Source organism: Chlamydotis macqueenii, chromosome 5 (genome assembly GCF_036417535.1).
Source record: "Chlamydotis macqueenii isolate bChlMac1 chromosome 5, bChlMac1.mat, whole genome shotgun sequence".
NCBI classification, from domain to species: domain Eukaryota; kingdom Metazoa; phylum Chordata; class Aves; order Otidiformes; family Otididae; genus Chlamydotis; species Chlamydotis macqueenii.
The window spans coordinates 71,460,026-71,481,430 of NC_141560.1; the positions used below are offsets into that span (position 1 = coordinate 71,460,026).

Here is a 21,405-nt window from a genome sequence, read left to right on the forward strand (position 1 = left end):
GCAAGAAACCTTCGGATGAAACACAGACCAGTGTGCTCAGAGAGGCTGAGCCATGATGCCTTTGCTGTGAATTACTGATTGGTGATTGTTTTAAGGACTAAAAAGAATGAAAACTCTTTCTCTCACTGTAAGATCTGACGCAGCTGTGCCAGTTCCTGGGATCCTAAAGCAGGTCTGAAATCTGAAGCATCTCCTAAATTACAGGAAATACCAAAAAAAGGGAAGTACCTTGCTTTAATTTGTCTGCACCAAAAGGTGGCATCTGATGCTAAGCACGTGGTTTAGGCACACCTGGAACTCATCCTAAACCTTTGGGAAAATGAGGAAAGCGAGGCAGGAGGATGCTCTCTGGGGGGCACAATCAGGTGAGGGAAAGTGAGCCTTGCAGACAGGAAGGAGAAAGATGGGAAGGGCAGGCAGAATGAAATGGTAGAGAGTAACTGGGACACCAGTTAACCCCTCATTTTCCCCCGGCACCACTACACTTGGTGTTTCCCCAGCAATAGATATTTTCAGAGAGCCAGGCAGGCCTCCGGTTCCAGCTTAGCCAAGCAGACACGCGAGTGCTCCAGTGCAAAGACCAGGCTACGCCGCCTTCCCTCCTCTGAGGCATAGGGCTGTGTTTGCAATTAAGCCTGTGTAACAAATTCAGCGAGGGCTCCTGGAGTAAAGAGCCATGCTGACGCGGACTCAGGGCCCTGTTACCAAACCATAGGAATCTCCATCGTTGAAATGAAAATGGACTACTGTAATTTGTTGTTTCCTCTTAGCTGGTGTCTAATTAATGGCTGCTTTTCTCAGTCAGAGTAACCTGAATTCCTTCATCCTCTACTTTCGGGGGGATTTTTGGTAGACTGGAGAGGCGTGGCCCGGACAGTAAACTCCCGCTGTGTGCATCCAGATGTCTCTTAACATCGTCACAAACGCTGCTGGAATTAATTTCCCTCCCTTGAAGGAATTTTAACTCAAGCACAGAACCAGCTCCCGCTGGTTCTTGGTGTTTTGTCTGTTTTAAATAGCTGTAACGCTTGCGCTTCTCCATGCCTTTTGTATAGGATTGGATTATAGCGAAAGTCTTTTTGTTAGCAGCTTAACCACTTCATCCCTAAGCTCATTTGTGCCTCGGGAATGAATACGAAGCAGCAGGCGGGGAGAAGCTGCTGGGTCAGGGTGCGAAGAAAAGCCTGCTAGAGTCAGGGAACAGCACTTGAGCCTCTGTGCTCAGCCTGAGTCAGGTGGAGTGACTTGCAACCTTCCTGCCCGAGCTGGTGGTGGAATCGCATCCCGACTCCTGCAGGTGTGATATCCCGATCTGTGTGTGACACCGCCTGGAAAGAACGTGTCTTGCAAAGGTAACTGCCAGAGAGCCCCTACACTCTCTCCTTGCCCCTTCCTCCTCATCCTGTCACACTCTGTTCTTTCGCTGGGCTTTTCTTCTGCATTTGCCTTTCTGGAAGAAACTTCTTTCCTTGAGTAAAACCTGGAGCACTGCTACATAACCAGATCTGTTCTTCCTCCTTTCTGTTTGGTCCATAGGCCTTTTCCAGAGGAACCATCTCACCGTTATATACTGCCTTTCACACCAGTGTTACCACAGTCTAATTCAAACTAGCACCCACAGATCTTGTACTGGGAAGAGAATCCCACGTGCAGTCACCCTTCTTCAGTCCACGAGGTGGGCCTCTATAGCTGTGCAAGTGTTTTGGGAAAGGGACCACGCTGGCCTCAAGTTATTCTAGTTCTGAGCACACCAGGGACAGGAGTAACCTCATCCTGCTGTCCTTTCTGAGGTGATCCCTTCCCAGGAACAGTTTCAGCCTGTGCCTGAACTAATCCATGTCACCAACCAGACTCAGCAGTCCAGTTTTCTGTCCAAGTTTTCCTGTCTGACTTTTCCACTGTTTCCCCATCCACTCCAGGGCAGGTGTTTGTGATGCACAGATTTAGAGTACCTGAGGGATCCACATCACTGTTAATGAGCATTTCTGGATAATTACCTGGTATGATGCCATTATGGCCACTGAATACAGAGTTGTGGACCTGTTCTAAGGCAGAGCGCGCTAACAGGATAACAAACGCACACGCACCACGTGGAGTGGGGTTAGGAACTCACCTTCTGTTTCAGGCAAGCCGGTGCAATCTTTGCTAGTTGAGCGCGTCCCCACTGTCCGTGTCCTTGCGATCCTCAGGCTGGTCCCCTTCCCTGGGCTGTGATTTTGCTGTGTCCTGCTCAGCCACAACAGTCTCGTCAAAGTTGGCTTTCCCAGGGGGCAAAGGCTCTCCTCTGTGCTCAGTGCCTTCAGCATCTTCACCTCCTTTCAGTGCAAGTGTCTGCCCCTGAAGGGCAGTGTTCTGGGTCACCTCCTCCCCTCCTTTTCTCACCAGCTGTCCTTGACCTGCATCCAGCCCATCTCCCGCTGCTGTGTCCAGCTTTCTTCCGGGGCTGTTTGAAGAGCCCTCAGTGGACTCTTGTTCTGAAGCAGTGTTTTTCTCTAAGCCAGCTCCATCTAAATTCACTCCCATGGGCAAAGACAAGGTCTCCTCACTGTTGTGCCTGGTGGCTTGCACAGTGCTTGGAAGGCTGCTCTGTGAAGCTGGGCTGTTAGTGCTCTCCTTCTCCTGAGAGATGTCAGCAGTGCCGGGCTTCCCACTGGCATCTTCCCCAGCACCGTCCTTACTTGGCTTGGGCCTTGACTCTGAGTCACCTGTGCTGGCCGTGCTGAAGCCCTTTGCTCCTCTCCGCTCCTCCTTCTGGCCATTGTGGGCAGACTGGACCTTTCCACTTCGTAGTCTTTGTGATGAGGAGGCTCCATGATCTTGGGGGCTTGGCTGTTTCACCTTCTCCTCCAGCTCAGCTGTGCAATTCTCTTCCACCCCCTCCTCACTTCTGCTCTTCCGCTTGTCAGTACCAAGGCTCCTCTGAGAAAAGAGAGAGATATTTAGTTCAGCTTATTAAAATATCAATATATGGTATTCCTTGTCTATGATGGTTCCCAAAACTTGAGGAAAAACTTGCAGAGGCCATTAAAGGAAGTAAAAGGGTGTAGGTGGAGAAGAGAAGGGTTCAGGGGTCAGAATAAGGCGTTGTTGTGTGAACAGAGGGTCAGTGCAAGAAGTGAAGTCGCTGTCACATCATGCCATCTGGAGAGTGCTAATGAGGGATACATTTACCCCCACACAGAGGTCTCCCAGCCCTGCACTGGCTGAGAACCTCCAACTCTCCTGACAGTGCATTTTCTGAGAAAACTCAGCAGCAAGCCTTGACTGCTGAACTCACCTGGCTGTCAGAGTCATCCTTCAGAAGAGACATGTCCTCGTCTTCTTTTGCATCCCATCTGTCAAGAAAAAAAAAAATAAAAAAAAAAATCTGAATTTGGGCCTTCCAGTTCTCATATGGCAAAGCCACTTTCCCTGCCTGACACGTGGGCAGGAATTCCTACCAGGGCCATGCATTCCTTGTCTCAGTTCCTTGACCAGGTAACGAGAGATAAAGGTCGCAGACACAACTGTCCCAGTTCCTTCTGGCACTTGCAAAGCACTCGGCCTATCCAAAGACACTCATCTGAGACCACTAAATCCTAATGAACTGGTTGTTATAATTCTAAATGTAACGAAAACATAAAATCCAGCTGTTTGGAGAACAGCTTTCTTTTGCTTGTTTGAATTTGCTAGGGTGAATGAAAATATGAATTTGTCCATGCAGGGCTACTGGGTGAAAAGAAAAAAGCTGAAACATCTTCTAACCCCATTTCTAATGGAGGACATTCAGGGAAGAGTACGATGTATTGATTCACCCTGAGATAAAATGAGAAAAAAATTAAAAGCACAAGAATAAAGAATGTCTCTGCAGAGACAACAGTATATAAGACTTCATAATTTTATCAGCAAGAGACTTTAGGTCTCTAAACAGGATTCTAGCACCAGCCATTTGGAGCCTTAAAGCCTTTAATTGGCTAGGAACGATGTCCCTACGGAACCCAGCAGCCCTGGAGGAGCTAGAAGCACTAAAAAGCCTCCAGGCCTCTGCACTGGAGGCACAAACACCTACTGGAAAGCACACCTTAGTCTGTTGGCAGAAAAGGAACAGGCTGTGGAAGCCTCTGACAAGCCAGGCGTCCTCTCTGCAACACATCCTCTGGGCTTCCACCAGAAGGTGCTGAACCTCGCTGTGTGACCTGGCTGGCTGACCTTCCCCCCGCCCCAGATAAAGAACGCATCCCAGAAACAACTGCCGCTTTGAACTGGTTGACATTGCCGGTGTGCTTTGACTGTGGGGATGCTTCAAGCAGGCACGTCCAAGGCACAAGGGATCCTAAGTCTGCTGGACCCACTGCACAGATCTCCTGCTGATGGGGGGAGGCGAGAAAAGCAAGGCAGTAACACTGCACTGTTACAGCAGGGGAAGAGGCCGATAGCCAGGTGCAGCCCTACCCGGTTTGCAACGGTGCTAGCTGGCCGAGCCGCCGGCAGAGAGGAGGCTGCCTTCAGTGACCGCTGCAAAAAGGCTCCGAGGGCTGCTAGTGAGGGGCAGCTCAATGAGATGTCGTCAAACAGCGCTCCAAGCTGGTCACTCAGAGGCTCTGAGGCAGTCTGTACACAACATTAAACCCCAGCCCAACAGGATTTCTTTGAATTTCTGCCATAAGACCGCTAGCCAAGGCATTCCTTCCGGGCACGGCTCTGCGAGCTCAGCACAGAAGGAAGAAGGAATGGCTTAAGACCCTGGAATGATTTCTGGAAACTCGTCAGCCAGGCATGCTTTGGGGCAGAAGTTAGCCCTGGCTGAGGAGGAGGAGAGATGGAGATAAAGGAGCGGGCAGGCCCTCATCCCTTCCCCTGGGTCTGGCCAGGGTGCAGACGCAGCTCGAGGCAGGACCCGAGTGCAGGCGTTTGACCCGTGGCACGGAGCGGCGGATGACAGCGCGACCCATCTGCCTGCTTTGCCTGTAGCAAGGAAGCAACAAAACTCTCTGTCCATTCCAAGAGGCCGCTCAAAGTCAACACTGCTCATTCGTTCACAGCCTACTCACAGCACACATTTAACCAGCCGTCCGCATCCAAACCGTACAGCCGAATGCCCACAGAGCAGAAAGAGCGACTGTATCAGGTTTTAAACTTCAAGATGAAACACTGGAAAGCATGAGGTTATCATGCCATCAGGTCCTTCTAACACCATCATTATTGTCCAAGGTCTTTCCTTACATTTACTGCTTGGGAGGAAGGAGCGGGGTGGGCCACATCCGGACAAGCTACCTCACCGATCCCACGCCTCATACACCTGGTCCTCCCTGAAGGGCGCTGAGCGCATCCCAGCTCCCACGGTGAGACGAGGCGGGCATGGCCAACAGCTGAAGACGCGACCAGAATAAACCAGACGAACCGCCACATGAGGTTCCCAGGGAAGCTTCCTCTGCGCCTCCCCACCTCCCCAGGCCCTGAGTGCAGAGAAACAAAAGACTCCAGTCGGAAGGAGAGAGGAAGGAAGAAAATTATATTTGCAGTGGGTATAACTCACTTTCCCGGCAAAGGCTGACAGAATCATGAGTTGCTTGTTCTGTGCAATTTCTTCCAGCCCTAGGGAGCACTGAGCATCTCTCCTGCAGTGAGAAACAATCTGCTCTGCAGCAATAAGCTGTCCCATGAACCCATCTCAAAGCAGAGGGGATGGTACTAGCTGTGCATTTTAAAGGAACAGATGGATCAAAATCCAAAAGGAAAGGTGTCTTGGGAAACTGTGTTCTGATTAGCTTGGAGACCTAGACAACCAGTAATAACTGATCCAGTTAGGTTCAGAGGGAAGCAGAGACAGCAATACTGCATCAGCAGCCTTCCCCTTGAATCCAGTTCAGCCCGAAACTGCTGTGTGATTTTAGGAAAGCTGTATTCCATAAGAAGTGCTATCCTTTAGAAAGGATGATGATCTAAAGTCATGACACTTGTGGCTGTTGCTGTTTAAGATCTTACAGCCAGTGTGGGGGTAGTGCGTGCCCAACAGCTACCTGTGCTTTAATTTGTATATACAGTATCAGGAAGAAATATTTTTTCCTTCTGTTTCTCTTCTCCAGTGCAGCTGCTCAAGTATTTCCTGTGCATAAATTTTCTATGTGTCTCTGTTCACCTCCCTGTCCCCAATTTCTAGTTCTTCCCTTATTGCCTTGTAGCCTGTCACTTAAAATTTTATTCTTTTCTCCCTCTGTCCAGCTCCTTGTCCCTGTTTTTTAATTCTTCCCTCTCTGCCCTGTAGCCTGTCAATTTTAAATGTTATTTCTTCATCTCTCTCTGGCCAACTCCCTGTCCCTCGTTTTACTGTCACAAATAACCAAATTTAAGTGGCAAACCTCAGCAGCAGAGCCACACTTACTCCTGAGGGTGGTTGTTGAGGTCTGAGAGTTTGGTTTGGCCCTGATGGGTTGGCATCTTCAGGCGGGGCAGAACTGTGTGTAATCACTGCATCTTTCATCGTTTTGAAGAGCAACACTCAGCCTGGCCTCCGAAGCCTTCCAAAGTATTTACAGAAAGTTACAACATAATGCAAATCTATTGACATGCCCATCTGCACATGCTCTGGGAACAGCTGAAATTCCCCAGTGCGGCAGTCAGTGGCTGGGGGGGAGCGAGCATCAGCACAGCTCATCAGCTTTTCTTTCCCAAGTACATTTTACTGGGGATGGAGCTGAAGAATGGAAAGTGGGGGAATGTCACTTAAAAACAAAGCTAACTTGATTATTTGCATGCTCTTTATCCTTTTCTTCATCAATTTATCAGAATTAAATTGAATTTTAAAAGTATGATTAACCAACAGGGCTGAGGAAGAAGATTCCCAGTCCGCAGCGTAACTGGCTGAGAGTTACGGATGCTCAGGTGCGTTTCCTCAAGGCACAGCCACTGGAAACAAAAGCAACGGTACAAAATCTCCAGGCTTAACAGAGCGCCAGGCTCTGCGTATTAGAGCTGCTACTGTCCTGACACAGCAGAATCCTGCGCACACAGACCCTGCCTAACACTCCTCACATCAGCCGAGCAACAGCAAGCAGCAGCTGACCTCCAGCTAACCAAATTCTGCTGGGCAACGCTGCGAGCGCCCCTGAGAAGCACCTATCTGTTTATTCATCTGTTTAACCACACGGTCATAACCGACCTGGGTGGCTGAAGAATGCTAACATTAAACACGCAGAACACAGAACCATCCCAGTAGTAAGTGAGGCGGCTTGGGCTATGTAATCAACTCTTCATCCTTTTCTTGCCCGCTAAAGGGCATGGAAGTGCTGGGAAGACGATCGCTGTTATTAAACCGTCGGCGTGGCTCCAGGAAACTGGAGAGTGCACTGAAATTTAATTATGGAGAGCAGCAGGGTAGGGGGCGGAGGGGAGCTGGAAAGATGCAGATGAACCTGTAAAATGCGCTTAGCTTTGCTGATATCCTGAGATTACTTCTGTGCAAATGACTATCTTGTTTTGTGCTGCCCACAGCTGGCGGGAGCAGGCCACTTCGCTCCTCACCAGCTTAGGGATCTATAAGAAGAGTTGTTTAAGAAGAAAACACATCCTTACCAGCATCAATGCTAAATACCTTTGGTTCACTTGGAAACTGTCTTTGGAGGCTACTCCTCTGTACCAGCAGTGCCTGGAAGTCCGGTAAGACGTGTCCAAAACTTGCTGGGGCACGTGCCAGTGCTACCCAAACCTGGTCGCAGGTAACGCTGACCCTCCCACGCTGTTCTGCGGAGCTGACGCAGCGGGTCAGTACAGCCATGACGCACCCCACAGGTACCACAAACCCCCACTAAGTGACGTCCTGCCAGACATGGTCCCAGCCAACGTGAACTCATCCGCGCAGCTACTGCTTTTTGTCTGTCCCTCTTCACAATCAGGCAAGGAACGAGAACGGACGTGCACATCACAATCACTAGCTCACGGCACTGCTGCCAGGCTCCTCACCTTCTGGCTCTGCCGGTCAGTCTGTCCTTTCCTTTGGCTCGGCTGCTCACAGCAGGTACTGCTTTCGGACCAGGATCGCTCACGCTCACTCCGTGCTGTCCTCCGCCTAGAAGACAGGTTGGAAAGGCCATGCAAGAGCACGCAGAACCAGTCGACGGACCACGGAAGGGGCCAACATCCTTGTATCACTGCAAAGTAACTCTGGGGGAAGCCTCTGAAGCTGTATGCATACTGTACCTATATTTTCTAAAGTAATAAATACAAATTGAGAATTCAGAGGTCTGTCTTCTCCCTGTTTTAATTCCAAATTCCAATTATAACTTTAAATCCTATTCCTTGGGCAGTCTCCCTTGTGCTATTCTTGGAAGACTCGTTCTTGTTCTCCCTTGCCACACAGCACAGACTGTACCCCACAGCTATGAGAGCAGCCACGTGGTATGTCCCCAAAAGGCACTCCAAACCTGCACGAGTGCCTGCAGAGAACTCTCTCCGTGAAGGAATAAGAGAGCTGCTGACGTTTAGTGGGGTGATGCAGTCGTGTGGTATACTCACCTCTCCCGTCGGGAGGAAAGGACCTGTGCTGGAATTTCCTTGCGTTTCTTCCCCCTGAAAGGACAAAGCAAAGCATGCACAGAAGTGAGGGAGATTCTGTAACAGACATGCAGCAGAAAGCCTGACGTTCAAATAGGGTGTCACAAGGGAAAGCTTTGTTCTGCCAGTCCATCTCCCGAGCAGCAGGAGTCGTGATGGACTTATGCTAGTAAAGAAGCCAGCACGTGCCGCAGGGATCAGAGATGATGTGCTCTGGAATAGGATTGCCTCTCACACCAGTGTTTGGGAAAGGAGGCAGTGCCGAGCCCCCGTATTGTGTCGTACAAGGTTACAGAAGCCACTGCTCTCCCTGGGAAGGTAAAAAGCACTAGCACCCAGACGCTCAAATCCCATCCCCTGAGCACTCTGCAAAGCAGAGAGGGCTGAGACCCCAGCGCTGCACTCAGAGGCGTTTGCCCAGGAAAGCAGAGTTTCACAGCTGACAGCCACGACAGCTGCTGTGGCACTGGGATTCGCACGATCGGCATTCAGTAGCATCAGGACAGAGTCTAGGTGTCCCTTGCCAACCTTTCTTATTGCTGGGATTATCCAAGGCTGGCTCCCCATCCTTAATAAAGTCCTCTTCAAACCTGCAGGTTAAAAACAGGCATTGTCAGACCTGACTGTTCTGCTCCAGCGTGCAGAAGCGTGGGCAGGAGACCTCGAGATGATGGAGGCTCCGGCCTTCGGCCCTTCCGCGCCTGCCCACTGGCAAATACGTGCAGGTTTATCAGCTGGAGCTGAAACTGCATGCACTGACCAGGAGAAATGAGGCTGTGAGGCAATTCTACCCCAAAGGAGAACCTCTAAAACCTTTCATCAGTACCCATATATGTATATATTTAATTCTATGAACATCCATGAAGCCTAGAGCTGCCTGTAGTATAACCGTTCAAGGCTCAAACGCAGCTCCCCAAGCTTCTGAACACAATCTGAGACTTGTCATCTCAGATCAGGCTTGGGGTTTGGTTGCTTTCTAACCCTGCTTGTTTTGTATTACGTCTTTTCTCTCAAAAATTGATAGAACAGTAGGGCTCAGAGCTGTCTTGCCAGCAACATTCAACACCCACTTAAGTCAATTAACCTCTAATTATTGGGGACTCAGTGACTGAAAATTGACATAATTGGTCCCATTCCTCAGCCATCTATCTGCCCTGTACAAACTCTTTTATCAGCAAGCCTGTGTAACATTCCCTGACTCCACACCCTATCAAAAGCTTATCCTGCTGCAGGTGCTAAGCCACCCTCCACAGCTTTCTAGCTGGTGCGAGCCAGCTGAACAAGCACGGCTAGAGGGGCAGTGCTTAAAGCAGGGAAGTGTCAGACCCCATTAAGAGCTCTCCCATACTGCTGTCCCCAGCATTTCCCCCTTTGAAGCAGTCCCCTCACACTGCAGTGCCTGAGCAGGCTCAGTTTATGAGGTGTGGAGGATTTAGGCACGTTGGCCTGTCCTGCAATTGAAAAGGAGAAATAAGCAGGGCTGTGAGAAAACCTGCAGACTAGCAACACAAGTTTGTCCATCCCTGTTCCTAGAAGGGCACCTGCACCCTCCAGCCGTTGGATGTGTCTATATGGAGATGGAGAGGACCCTCTAGACGTAGGCTGAGCATTGATTCACTCTTCCCTCCCTCCCACAGGCCAAGTCCCAGTGGGATCAAAGGCAGGCAATCTCTGTCAGCACACAGTATCTCCTTTCAGGGCAGGAGACCTCATATAAGAAAGAAAGTACGAGAATCACGCTGATATCTGGTCCCACTGATAGACATGGTCAGCAGAGAGACAGCAATGTGGATTTGGTCAGGGAGAGGCACGTGACAGCATGGGAATTGATCAGCAATAAATATGTGCATAAGATCTCAGCACTGGCTTTAGATGGCCTGCTGCAGACAAACTACCCCAGGACTGGGGAGGACCTACATGTGCTCTGACTTTTCCACATCCCAAGCCCGCCGCCACTCGCCCTTCGCGTTCTTGTGACGTGCCAGCCGTTCCAGGTCAATCTGATCTCGCTCCCTCTTCCAGCGGATGTACTCTGAGCGCTCCCGTCCAGTCATGGGGAAACTCAGGTCTCCAGGGCTCTTCTGGACTGGCTTCCCACCATCCTAGTGGAGGCAAAAGAGCTCCTTGTTAGTAAAAATGGCTGAAACAGCTGCATTCAGGGTACTTTGTGCTGTCACCACCAGAAATGCTCAATAATATTCCAAAACAACTTGGAGCAAGGTTAGCTGGCCATAGCCAAACCAGAACAAGCAACCATTCCCTCACAGTGATAATGATAATTTGTGGCAATGTATTTCTGAAAAGTTGTTCCACTTCATTCAGACTACAGGAATGGCGCTACACTTGGAAGGATTAAAATTGCTTCCACCTAAACCCCTGGATTTTGCCATCTGGATACCCTCCTCTTGCCTTAATGCCTGGGGCTTCCCTGCAGTTTCCCTAACCCAAACCGCAATGTTTCTGTGGTTCTTGCAGTGATATCTAACCTCCTGATCTGTGAAGCAGTTGCCCAAAGATGTAGTTTTTCATTCTAGATACTCACCTGACTACAAACTTTTAAAGCATGCCCCTGTAATTCTGTGCAAATGGCCGCAGGACTGATTCCCCTGATTTGTACTTGCAGTCACTTTAACTGCAGGCATAAATTAGACAGTGGCTTTCACCTGCTGTGTTCCAGCTCATCTGAAGGTTTGCAAACCAAACACTCTCAATTTTTCCTGGAAAAGGCAATTTGCTGAGGTTTATTTATGCCACATAGTTATTCCCTGGAGTGCTTGCAACATCTCCCAGTAGAGTTTGAGAGGCTGAACTTTCACCGAAGATGCATCGGGCTAATGAATCCCCCTAGCTGAAGGGGACTTTGGGACACTTAAATCAAAGCTATGCCTATGAAATCCTCCACACTGACAGGGTTGAGAAGGAAGACAGCTTTCTGTGACCACCAGGCATCCACAGGAGCCCACAGGCACCGGGCTGGGGCTGACTCTGCCCGGGGCACACGGTACTGTGAGTGCCCCCAGCAGCACTCCTGGAGCAAAGTAGCTCTTTGCCTTCACTGCTTTCAGCCTCTTGGTTTATCGCTCCTCCTCATGATAGGCTCGTTAAGGGCTGCCACTGTTCAAAAATTTAAAGCTTAATAAACAGATAGTTCAGAGCTGATGGGGTGTGTGAAGAAGGAGAGGTGGGTAACCCAGCTGGCAGGTCAGTGGATGTGGTGGAAACAGGAGCCAACGGGCCATGGTGTGCTGTCAAGCAACACTGCGTAGCGAATAGCTTAGTGCAGAGCTGAGCCCTGCAGTGCTAATTACCAGCAGATAATTCACCACTTCATACACGTGCCCTTCTACGCCAGCCACCCTCACCCAAATTCCAAACAGGAATTAACTCCTCAGCCTGGCAGTGTTGTTAGAAGCAGAGTAGCAGGGAAGGAGTGACTGAAAGCCCTGTTACCAAGGAGACCCACCTGCGTGGACAAAGATGGGGTGGCAGTAATTGATCCTCCATTTGCTAGCTGGCAGGAGCTGGGGAACCTGAGACTGTGTCCCCAAGAGAGCAGAGATGAGGTCAGCAGAGAGGCAAGGGACACCAGGGCAAAGCAAGGGCAAGCACTGGTCCCTGGGCTGGGGCACAGGCCTGGAGATGCTCCACACAGCTTTCAGCCCCAGGGCACAGCACAGCAGGTCCTGCCACGATGGATCCTGATGTGCCCATAGAGGAGAAGCGTGCAAGAGCTGAGCAGCACACAGCTCCTGAGGGCAGGGTTCAACCCCCCAAGCTGGAGGATAAGTGCCCCGCACCCTTACCTTGATCCTTAGCAGAGGGGAAGCCAAAAGCGAGGGACAGACTGAGGTGGCACCCGTGCTCTCTCACGGGCAGATGCAGAGGTGGCTGCGGGGCCCGCAGAGCAGGGGGAGCCGGTCCCTGAGCAGGGGCTCACCTCCGGTGCAGCATAGCTGTGGTTAGCTGCCCCACAAGGCTGTCATACTCCCCTTTTCTGCTCTGGGGGGCTCAGCTGGAATTAACTTTTAAGAGCCTATCTGCGTCCTCCTAATTAATTATGTTGAGGTGGAATTATTCAATTTGTGCTCCATTAATTAAGAGCATCTGCAGGCTCAGGGGAGCCAGCATGTCCTCCAGGGTTGGCATTACACAGTCAGTGGGAAGGCCTGTGCTTTAATTTACCTCCGTCCCGCTCAGCTCCTGCTGAAGAGAGGAGCTGTAGCTAACACAACCTAAGCCTTTCCCAGCAAATGCTTCTGGGAGAGAAACCAGCTAGGGCTGTGCTGCAGCACGAGTGAGCGCACCTTACGCGTCATAACACCCCTGCTGCTGTGCTGGGGACTTTAGCAGCCAGGACAAGGTGTGAAGAGTAGGTCCCTGTCAACCCTTTCCTGCGCTGCTTTGTTTCAGGTGTGTTAGCTGCTCAGCAAAGCTTTGGAGGATGAGAGGGATGAAGGGTGGGCCACTCTTACTGGTGGAGAGGCACGTCCTACTGGTTTTCTCTTTCAAGACAAGGGTTTCCCCAAAGGGACACAGGGTCAAACTCACCTTCCGGCTGTGCTCAGTCTCAGGGCCTCTGTCACTGTCTGATCTCCTCTTCTCTGCTGTTCTCCTCTCCTCTGCCTGCATGTGGAAAAAAGAAGTCAGAAAGTAAGGGATATATGAGAACAGCAAGAAAAAGGGATGTGTTCCCACAGGTCTCCCGTCCTCCCAAGCTAGAGGCAGAGAGGGGTCCTGTATGGTCCCATTTCTGGCCAAGGCAGACCAAGTTTCAGGTGCCTTTTCAGATCTGGGCTAAACACCCAGCTTACAATTCAACTATATGAGAGCTGGGAGCCCACCTAAGACGCAGCTAAAAGCCAGGACGGTAAAGTTGGGAGTGATTTGTGTCCCCGTCAAACAGTGCCCTTCTACTGGGGTCCGTCCCTGCTTCCAGGGGTTTAACCACGCTGCCACCAGATTGGCAAGCCCTGCTCTGGTGTTGGTATTAGCCCTCCATCCCAACGAACTACAGACACTAAACATGAGGCACGCCGTGGGCCAGGCGCTTCTCTGCCCCCGCGTGGGACTGATAACACAGACACAGCCAGGCTCGAGGCCAGGGTGGGATCACAGCGGGTCTTAGCAAAATAGTCTGCAGAGCAAAATTAACTTTTAAGAAAGGCTTTCTGCCCTGGTGTCCTGGTTTCAGCAGGGATGGAGTTAATTTTCTTCTCAGTAGCCAGTGTGTTTTGGATTTTGTGTGTGAAGAATGTTGATAAAAACATTCTGATGATACGAGTTGTTGTGAATGAGACCAAGGACACTGTCTGGCTTTCCAAGTCTCGTTAAGGTCTCGTTAACGTGCAGATGCGGGAAGCTGGGCAAAAGACAGACAGAATAATTGATCCAAACTGGCCAAAGAGAGTATTCCATGCCATAAACGTCATGCTCAGTATATAAGTGGGGGTTGCCCATGGGAGGGGGCATCATTTTCAGTTATTCCTTTCCTTGTCGGGTATCCGTTTGGGCACCCTTGGCATCCTTTTCTACTCTCTTGCTTGCTGGCATCGTTCCCTCTACCTTGCTAGCTTGCTCTCCCCCTTTGCTTGCTGCTCGGTGTTGTTCCTGTGATCGCTGCTCAGGACGGGCTGCGTCGGTCGTTCGGACATCGGGTGGTGAGAAATTGTACATTGTTCATTTTGTATATTTTGTATATATTAATATCCTTATACCCTGTTAGCTTTGTAGTTTTTAGTATTTTCAGTAAACTGTTTTTATCTCAACCCACGAGTTTTCCTTTCTTCCCAATTTCTCTCCCCTGTCCCACTAGGTAGGGGCAGGGTGAATAAAAAACTGTGTGGTGATCCGGGCTAAACCACCACAGTCTTTTTGGCGCCCAACGTGGGGCTCGAAGGGGCCTCACTAGATCAGTCGTGAGATCATCGGACCTTAGTCTGAGGATCCAAGGTTCAAGCCCCGGTCAGTCCCGAAGGGTTGAGATAAGGACAGATTTGAACACAGTGTGCTGAAAACAGATTTGTTACAAGTGTTCATTAAGCCGGTTTGGTCATCGCTGGGCACAATGTTATTTTATTTGTTCTCGCAGTTGTTTTTAGAGCTGTACTGGATAGCACCCTACTTGCCGTATTTTCTGTTTGTCGGTGTTTGTGCACGCTTTATCAATGATGTGTGTTGGATCAAAGGTATCGTTCTGCTGTGCTATGCGGCACTGATTTGTCTAGTGAGATTGCTGGTAACGGGACCATTTTCATATCTGTACTCAATGGCGGCGGGCAGTGTGCAGAGCGAGGAGGCAGAGGCAGCTCCACCCGGGTATTTCGGGAGCCATCTTGTGGGTGTTGTTTGGAACTATACCTGTTGTTTTGTTCCGGGAAGCCAGGCCGCGGGTGGAACATCTGTTTACAGCTTTCCCCACCTCACCAAGCTAATTTCAACAGCTTTTGAGAATTTTGAATACCCTTTTTATACCCCTACCACCATGTTCATGGTGACAAGTCTCTTGCAGCTATCTCAGATCTTGATATTGATGAAGTTTAAACAGTTTTTTAAAAGTATTATGGCTCCTCCAATCCCCGCAACAGACACTGTGGCTACTCAAACTGCTGCTACAAATACTGCAGCTACTTCAGCCGCTACGGCAGGCACTGCAGCTACCCCAGCCCCTGCTACGGGCACTGCGATTGCTTCAGCCCCCACGCCAGACACTGTGGCTACTCAAACCTCGGCAAGCAGTACCAAAGAGAAACCGAAAAACCAATCATCTACACCAGTATCAGTTGCCCCTGTACATAAGAAATATACCAAAAAATCAGTTCGCATAGTGAAAGATGATGATGAACCAGGCCCATCACATGATCAGGGAGACACAGAAGGGGAGGTAGTCACCCGATCCCTATCCCTGAGTGAGCTGCGAGATATGCGAAAAGATTTCAGCCGTAATCAAGGTGAGCAACTTGTCACCTGGTTGCTCCGATGCTGGGACAGAGGGGCCAGTAGCCTGGAATTAGAAGGCAGGGAAGCCAGGCAGCTGGGATCTCTGTCTAGGGAAGCAGCCATTGACAGGGCGATTGGAAGAGAGTCAGCAGCCTGCAGCCTCTGGAGGCGACTCCTGTCAGGTGTGAGGGACAGGTATTTCTTTAAGGAAGATATTGTATGCCACCCAAGCAAGTGGACCACCATGGAGAGAGGTATCCAGTTTCTGAGGGAATTAGCTGTTCGGGAGCTGATTTATCATAACCTGGATGACCCACGGACATCCGTAGATCCAGATGAAATTGAATGTACCCGACCCATGTGGCGGAAATTTGTACAGAGTGCACCATCATCGTATGCCAACTCATTGGCAGCAATGAGTTGGAAAGATGATGAGATGCCACCAGTACGTGCGGTGGCTAACCAGCTCCGACAATATGAAGACAATCTCTCTTCCCCGATGCGGGCCTGTGTCTCAGCTATAGAAAGACTGACTGAGAAATCTGAAAGCCAGTTTGAAAAACTGTTAGAAAAACTATCTGAGGTGTGTGAGAAACTCGAAGATTCTTGCTCCCCACCTGCACGGACTAATATCTCAGCTATTAGAAGAAGACCTCATCCTCCTCCTGCTCAAGGGAGACGGTACACCCGACGAGATGACCTATGGTTTACCTTGCGTGACCAAGGAGAGGATATGAGGAAGTGGGATGGAAAGCCTACCTCGGCCCTAGAGGCACGTGTACGTGAGTTGCGAGGTAAAACAATCACAAAGGGAGGTTCTTCCAGGCAATTTGCTGCTCCAGTCTCCAGTGGGCAGTTCCCCAGACAGCGTAGAAGGGCTGATCTCACCTCTGATCCTATGGAAGGAACTTCTGATTCATATTCACAGAAAGTGAATAGAAAATATTACAAACAGGACTAGAGGGGCCCTGCCTCCAGCCAGGCGGAGGAGAGGGACAACAGAGTTTATTGGACTGTATGGATTAAATGGCCTGGCACATCAGACCCACAAAGGTATAAAGCTCTAGTAGACACTGGTGCACAGTGTACTCTAATACCATCAAGCTATAAAGGGGCACAACCCATTTGTATTTCTGGAGTGACAGGAGGATCCCAAGAGCTGACTGTATTGGAGGCTGAAGTAAGTTTGACTGGGAATGAGTGGCAAAAGCACCCTATAGTGACTGGCCCAGATGCTCCATGCATTCTTGGTATAGATTACCTCAGGAGTGGGTATTTCAAAGACCCAAAAGGGCACCGGTGGGCTTTTGGTATAGCCACCGTGGAGGCAAATAAACAGCTGTCCATCTTGCCCAGACTTTCAAAGGACCCTTCCGTTGTGGGAAAGCTGAAGGTTGAAGAACAAAAGGTACCAATTGCTACTACCACGGTGCACCGGCGGCAATATCGCACCAACCGAGACTCCATAATCCCCATCCTCAAGCTGATTCGTCGACTGGAGAGCCAGGGAGTGATCAGCAAGTCCTGCTCACCCTTTAACAGTCCCATATGGCCAGTGAGAAAATCTAATGGAGAGTGGAGGTTAACACTGGACTATCGTGGCCTAAATGAGGTTACACCACCAATGAGTGCTGCCGTGCCAGACATGATAGAACTTCAGTATGAACTGGAGTCAAAAGCAGCCAAGTGGTATGCCACCATTGATATTGCCAATGCGTTCTCCTCCATTCCTCTGGCACCAGAATGCAGGCCACAGTTTGCTTTCACTTGGAGGGGTGTCCAGTACACCTGGAATCGACTGCCCCAGGGGTGGAAACACAGCCCCACCATTTGCCATGGACTGATCCAGACTGTATTAGAAAAGGGTGGAGCTCCAGAACATCTGCAATACATTGATGACATCATTGTATGGGGCAACACAGCAGAAGAAGTTTTTGAGAAAGGGGAGAAAATAATCCAAATCCTTCTGAAAGCCGGTTTTGCAATAAAACAAAGCAAAGTCAAGGGGCCTGCACAAGAGATCCAGTTTTTAGGAGTAAAGTGGCAAGATGGACGTCGTCACATTCCAATGGATGTGGTCAACAAAATCACAGCTATGGCTCCACCAGCTAACAAAAAGGAAACACAAGCCTTTTTAGGTGTTGTGGGTTTCTGGAGAATGCATATTCCAAATTACAGTATGATTGTAAGCCCTCTCTATGAAGTGACTCGAAAGAAGAATGATTTTAAATGGGGCCCTGAACAACGACAAGCCTTTGAACAAATTAAACAGGAGATTGTTCATGCAGTAGCCCTTGGGCCAGTCCGGACAGGACAAGATGTGAAAAACATCCTCTACACCGCAGCTGGGGAGAATGGCCCTACCTGGAGTCTTTGGCAGAGAACATCAGGAGAGACTCGAGGTCGACCCCTAGGCTTTTGGAGCCGGGGATATAGAGGATCTGAGGCCCACTACACTCCAACTGAAAAAGAGATACTGGCAGCATACGAAGGAGTTCGAGCTGCTTCAGAAGTGATTGGTACTGAAGCACAGCTCCTCCTGGCACCACGATTGCCAGTGCTGGGCTGGATGTTCAAAGGGAAGGTCCCCTCTACACATCATGCAACTGATGCCACGTGGAGTAAATGGGTCGCACTGATCACACAGCGAGCCCGAATAGGAAACCCCAATCGCCCAGGAATCTTAGAAGTAATCACAGATTGGCCAGAAGGCAAAGATTTTGGAATGCCGCCAGAGGAAGAGGTGACACGTGCTGAAGAAGCCCCACCATACAACAACCTCCCAGAAAATGAGAGGCAATATGCTTTGTTCACTGATGGATCCTGTCGTATTGTAGGAAAACATCGAAAGTGGAAAGCTGCTGTGTGGAGTCCTACACGACGAGTGGCAGAAGCCACTGAAGGCCAAGGTGAATCAAGTCAGTTTGCAGAGGTGAAAGCCATCCAGCTGGCTTTAGACATTGCTGAACGGGAAAAATGGCCAAAGCTCTATCTCTACACTGACTCATGGATGGTGGCAAATGCCCTGTGGGGGTGGTTAAAGCAATGGAAACAGAGCAACTGGCAGCGCAGAGGCAAGCCCATCTGGGCTGCCGCACTGTGGCAAGATATTGCTGCCCGGTTAGAGAAGCTTGTTGTAAAAGTACGTCACGTAGATGCTCACATACCCAAGAGTCGAGCCACTGAAGAACATCAAAACAACCAGCAAGTGGATCAGGCTGCTAAGATTAAAGTTTCCCAAGTGGACTTAGACTGGCAACACAGAAGTGAACTATTTTTAGCTCGGTGGGCCCATGACACCTCAGGTCATCAAGGAAGAGACGCAACATACAAATGGGCTCGTGATCGAGGGGTGGATTTAACCATGGACACTATTGCACAGGTTATCCACGACTGTGAGACATGCGCTGCAATTAAGCAAGCCAAGCGGCTAAAGCCTCTTTGGTATGGAGGACGATGGCTGAAATACAAATATGGAGAGGCCTGGCAGATTGATTACATCACACTCCCACAAACTCGCCAAGGCAAGCGCTATGTGCTTACAATGGTAGAAGCAACCACTGGGTGGCTAGAGACATATTCTGTACCCCATGCCACCGCCCGAAACACCATCTTGGGCCTTGAGAAGCAAGTTCTCTGGCGACATGGCACTCCAGACAGAATAGAGTCAGACAATGGGACTCATTTCCGAAACAACCTCATAGATACCTGGGCCAAAGAGCATGGCATTGAGTGGGTATATCACATCCCCTATCACGCACCAGCCTCTGGAAAGATTGAACGGTACAATGGACTGCTGAAAACTACACTGAAAGCAATGGGTGGTGGAACCTTCAAAAACTGGGACAAACACTTAGCAAAAGCCACTTGGTTAGTCAACACTCGGGGATCCATCAATCGAGCTGGCCCTGCCCAATCTGAACTTTTACATACTGTAGATGGTGATAAAGTTCCTGTGGTGCATGTAAGGAATATGTTGGGGAAAACAGTCTGGGTTATTCCTCCTCTGGGCAAAGGCAAACCCATTCGTGGGATTGCTTTCGCTCAAGGACCTGGATGTACTTGGTGGGTGATGCGGGAGGATGGGGAAGTCCGATGTGTACCTCAAGGAGATTTGATTCTAGGTGAAAACAGCCAATAATTTGAACTGTATATAATCATGTCTGTAGTTCTTTTATGTTCTATCAGAGGTAGTGCAGCAAGAATCACACTCAACAGTGAAGAACAAGCTTTGATGAAACCGAGTGATGTGCAGCAGTGATGGAGTCAGAACTGGTGACCAACAACTTCCTCGAGATCAACATCTTCAACTTGCAGACCATGGACATGATACACCAGCCGCGCCAGAGGTACCAGCTACGAGTTCCAGATGCAGTATGTAACAACTCCACACTACACACCATCTCTCCTGCCCTGAGAGACTGCTATCACAGATGGGGCCCAAAGTCATGGACTAAATTAACTCAACAGACTTTGGAGGGATAGCTCATAGATTGAGATAGTGATATCTGTGTGTATATCTATAAGCATGACGTAAATGGTATGGAATAAGGGGTGGATACTGTCCTGGTTTCAGCAGGGATGGAGTTAATTTTCTTCTCAGTAGCCAGTGTGTTTTGGATTTTGTGTGTGAAGAATGTTGATAAAAACATTCTGATGATACGAGTTGTTGTGAATGAGACCAAGGACACTGTCTGGCTTTCCAAGTCTCGTTAAGGTCTCGTTAACGTGCAGATGCGGGAAGCTGGGCAAAAGACAGACAGAATAATTGATCCAAACTGGCCAAAGAGAGTATTCCATGCCATAAACGTCATGCTCAGTATATAAGTGGGGGTTGCCCATGGGAGGGGGCATCATTTTCAGTTATTCCTTTCCTTGTCGGGTATCCGTTTGGGCACCCTTGGCATCCTTTTCTACTCTCTTGCTTGCTGGCATCGTTCCCTCTACCTTGCTAGCTTGCTCTCCCCCTTTGCTTGCTGCTCGGTGTTGTTCCTGTGATCGCTGCTCAGGACGGGCTGCGTCGGTCGTTCGGACATCGGGTGGTGAGAAATTGTACATTGTTCATTTTGTATATTTTGTATATATTAATATCCTTATACCCTGTTAGCTTTGTAGTTTTTAGTATTTTCAGTAAACTGTTTTTATCTCAACCCACGAGTTTTCCTTTCTTCCCAATTTCTCTCCCCTGTCCCACTAGGTAGGGGCAGGGTGAATAAAAAACTGTGTGGTGATCCGGGCTAAACCACCACACCTGGTTAGATGGTATTGTCGGGGTGCCACTGGGAGGGCTGCGCACCGCTGCACATTCCAGGTAGATGAAGGCTGGGTACCAGCCTGCCCCAGACACTGCTGAGCCCCTCAGGGCAGCGGGGTTGGTGCTTGATCTGGGCTGGGGCGACCGCACGCCTCCGCCAGCAGCTCCCATTTCCACCCGGACGCTGCCACAGCATGGGATTTGCAGCACAGCGGCTGCCAAGCGGCTCAGCATTTATCACAGCTTCCTCCCTCCATTTCGGACCTGTACCTGGCAGCTCTGCGGCCACCTCGCACAAATGCCACCACGAGCAGAGGCCCCGGCGGGCTGCAGCCCCGAGCCGACGCATCCCCAAATCCCCCTCCCTGCTGAACCACTACGGGGCCGGGGGGTGTGCAGGGCCGAGACTGTTGTGCTGCCATTTTGCACCGCCAAGCAAAACTGAAACACAAAGAGGAAAGTCGCAGCACAAACTGTCGGGTCAGCCGTTCCAGAAAGCGTCAGTGCGGTGTGGTCCAAGCCAGGCTGGAAACAGGACTTTCATCCCGGCCATTTGCCAGCCTCAGGTTTAGCCCAGCTCTACAGGGCCGGATGTGTGAAACTCGGGATAGCGGTGTCAACCCCTGCCGGCTCTGCCCAGCCTCCCAAGGCAGCTCATCCCCGCCGCAGCCTCTTCCCGCGTACCC

At 50.1% G+C, this 21,405-nt stretch overlaps 1 protein-coding gene across 5 annotated transcripts in view; it reads right to left on the reverse strand.

Moving 5' to 3' along the window:
* CCDC9B (coiled-coil domain containing 9B) overlaps nucleotides 1–21,405 on the reverse strand; it is a 60,208-nt gene that overhangs the window by 8,165 nt on the left and 30,638 nt on the right. For all 5 annotated transcript variants that reach the window (XM_086749401.1, XM_086749399.1, XM_086749400.1 and 2 more), the window contains 7 exons: nucleotides 13,078–13,152; nucleotides 10,447–10,631; nucleotides 9,058–9,119; nucleotides 8,491–8,544; nucleotides 7,939–8,044; nucleotides 3,278–3,335; nucleotides 2,114–2,919 (listed from right to left, as the gene is read on the reverse strand). In XM_086749401.1, the coding sequence (XP_086605527.1) occupies nucleotides 2,146–2,919; nucleotides 3,278–3,335; nucleotides 7,939–8,044; nucleotides 8,491–8,544; nucleotides 9,058–9,119; nucleotides 10,447–10,631; nucleotides 13,078–13,152 (1,314 nt within the window). In that variant the 3' untranslated portion in view covers nucleotides 2,114–2,145. The remainder of the gene's footprint in view (nucleotides 1–2,113; nucleotides 2,920–3,277; nucleotides 3,336–7,938; nucleotides 8,045–8,490; nucleotides 8,545–9,057; nucleotides 9,120–10,446; nucleotides 10,632–13,077; nucleotides 13,153–21,405) is intronic.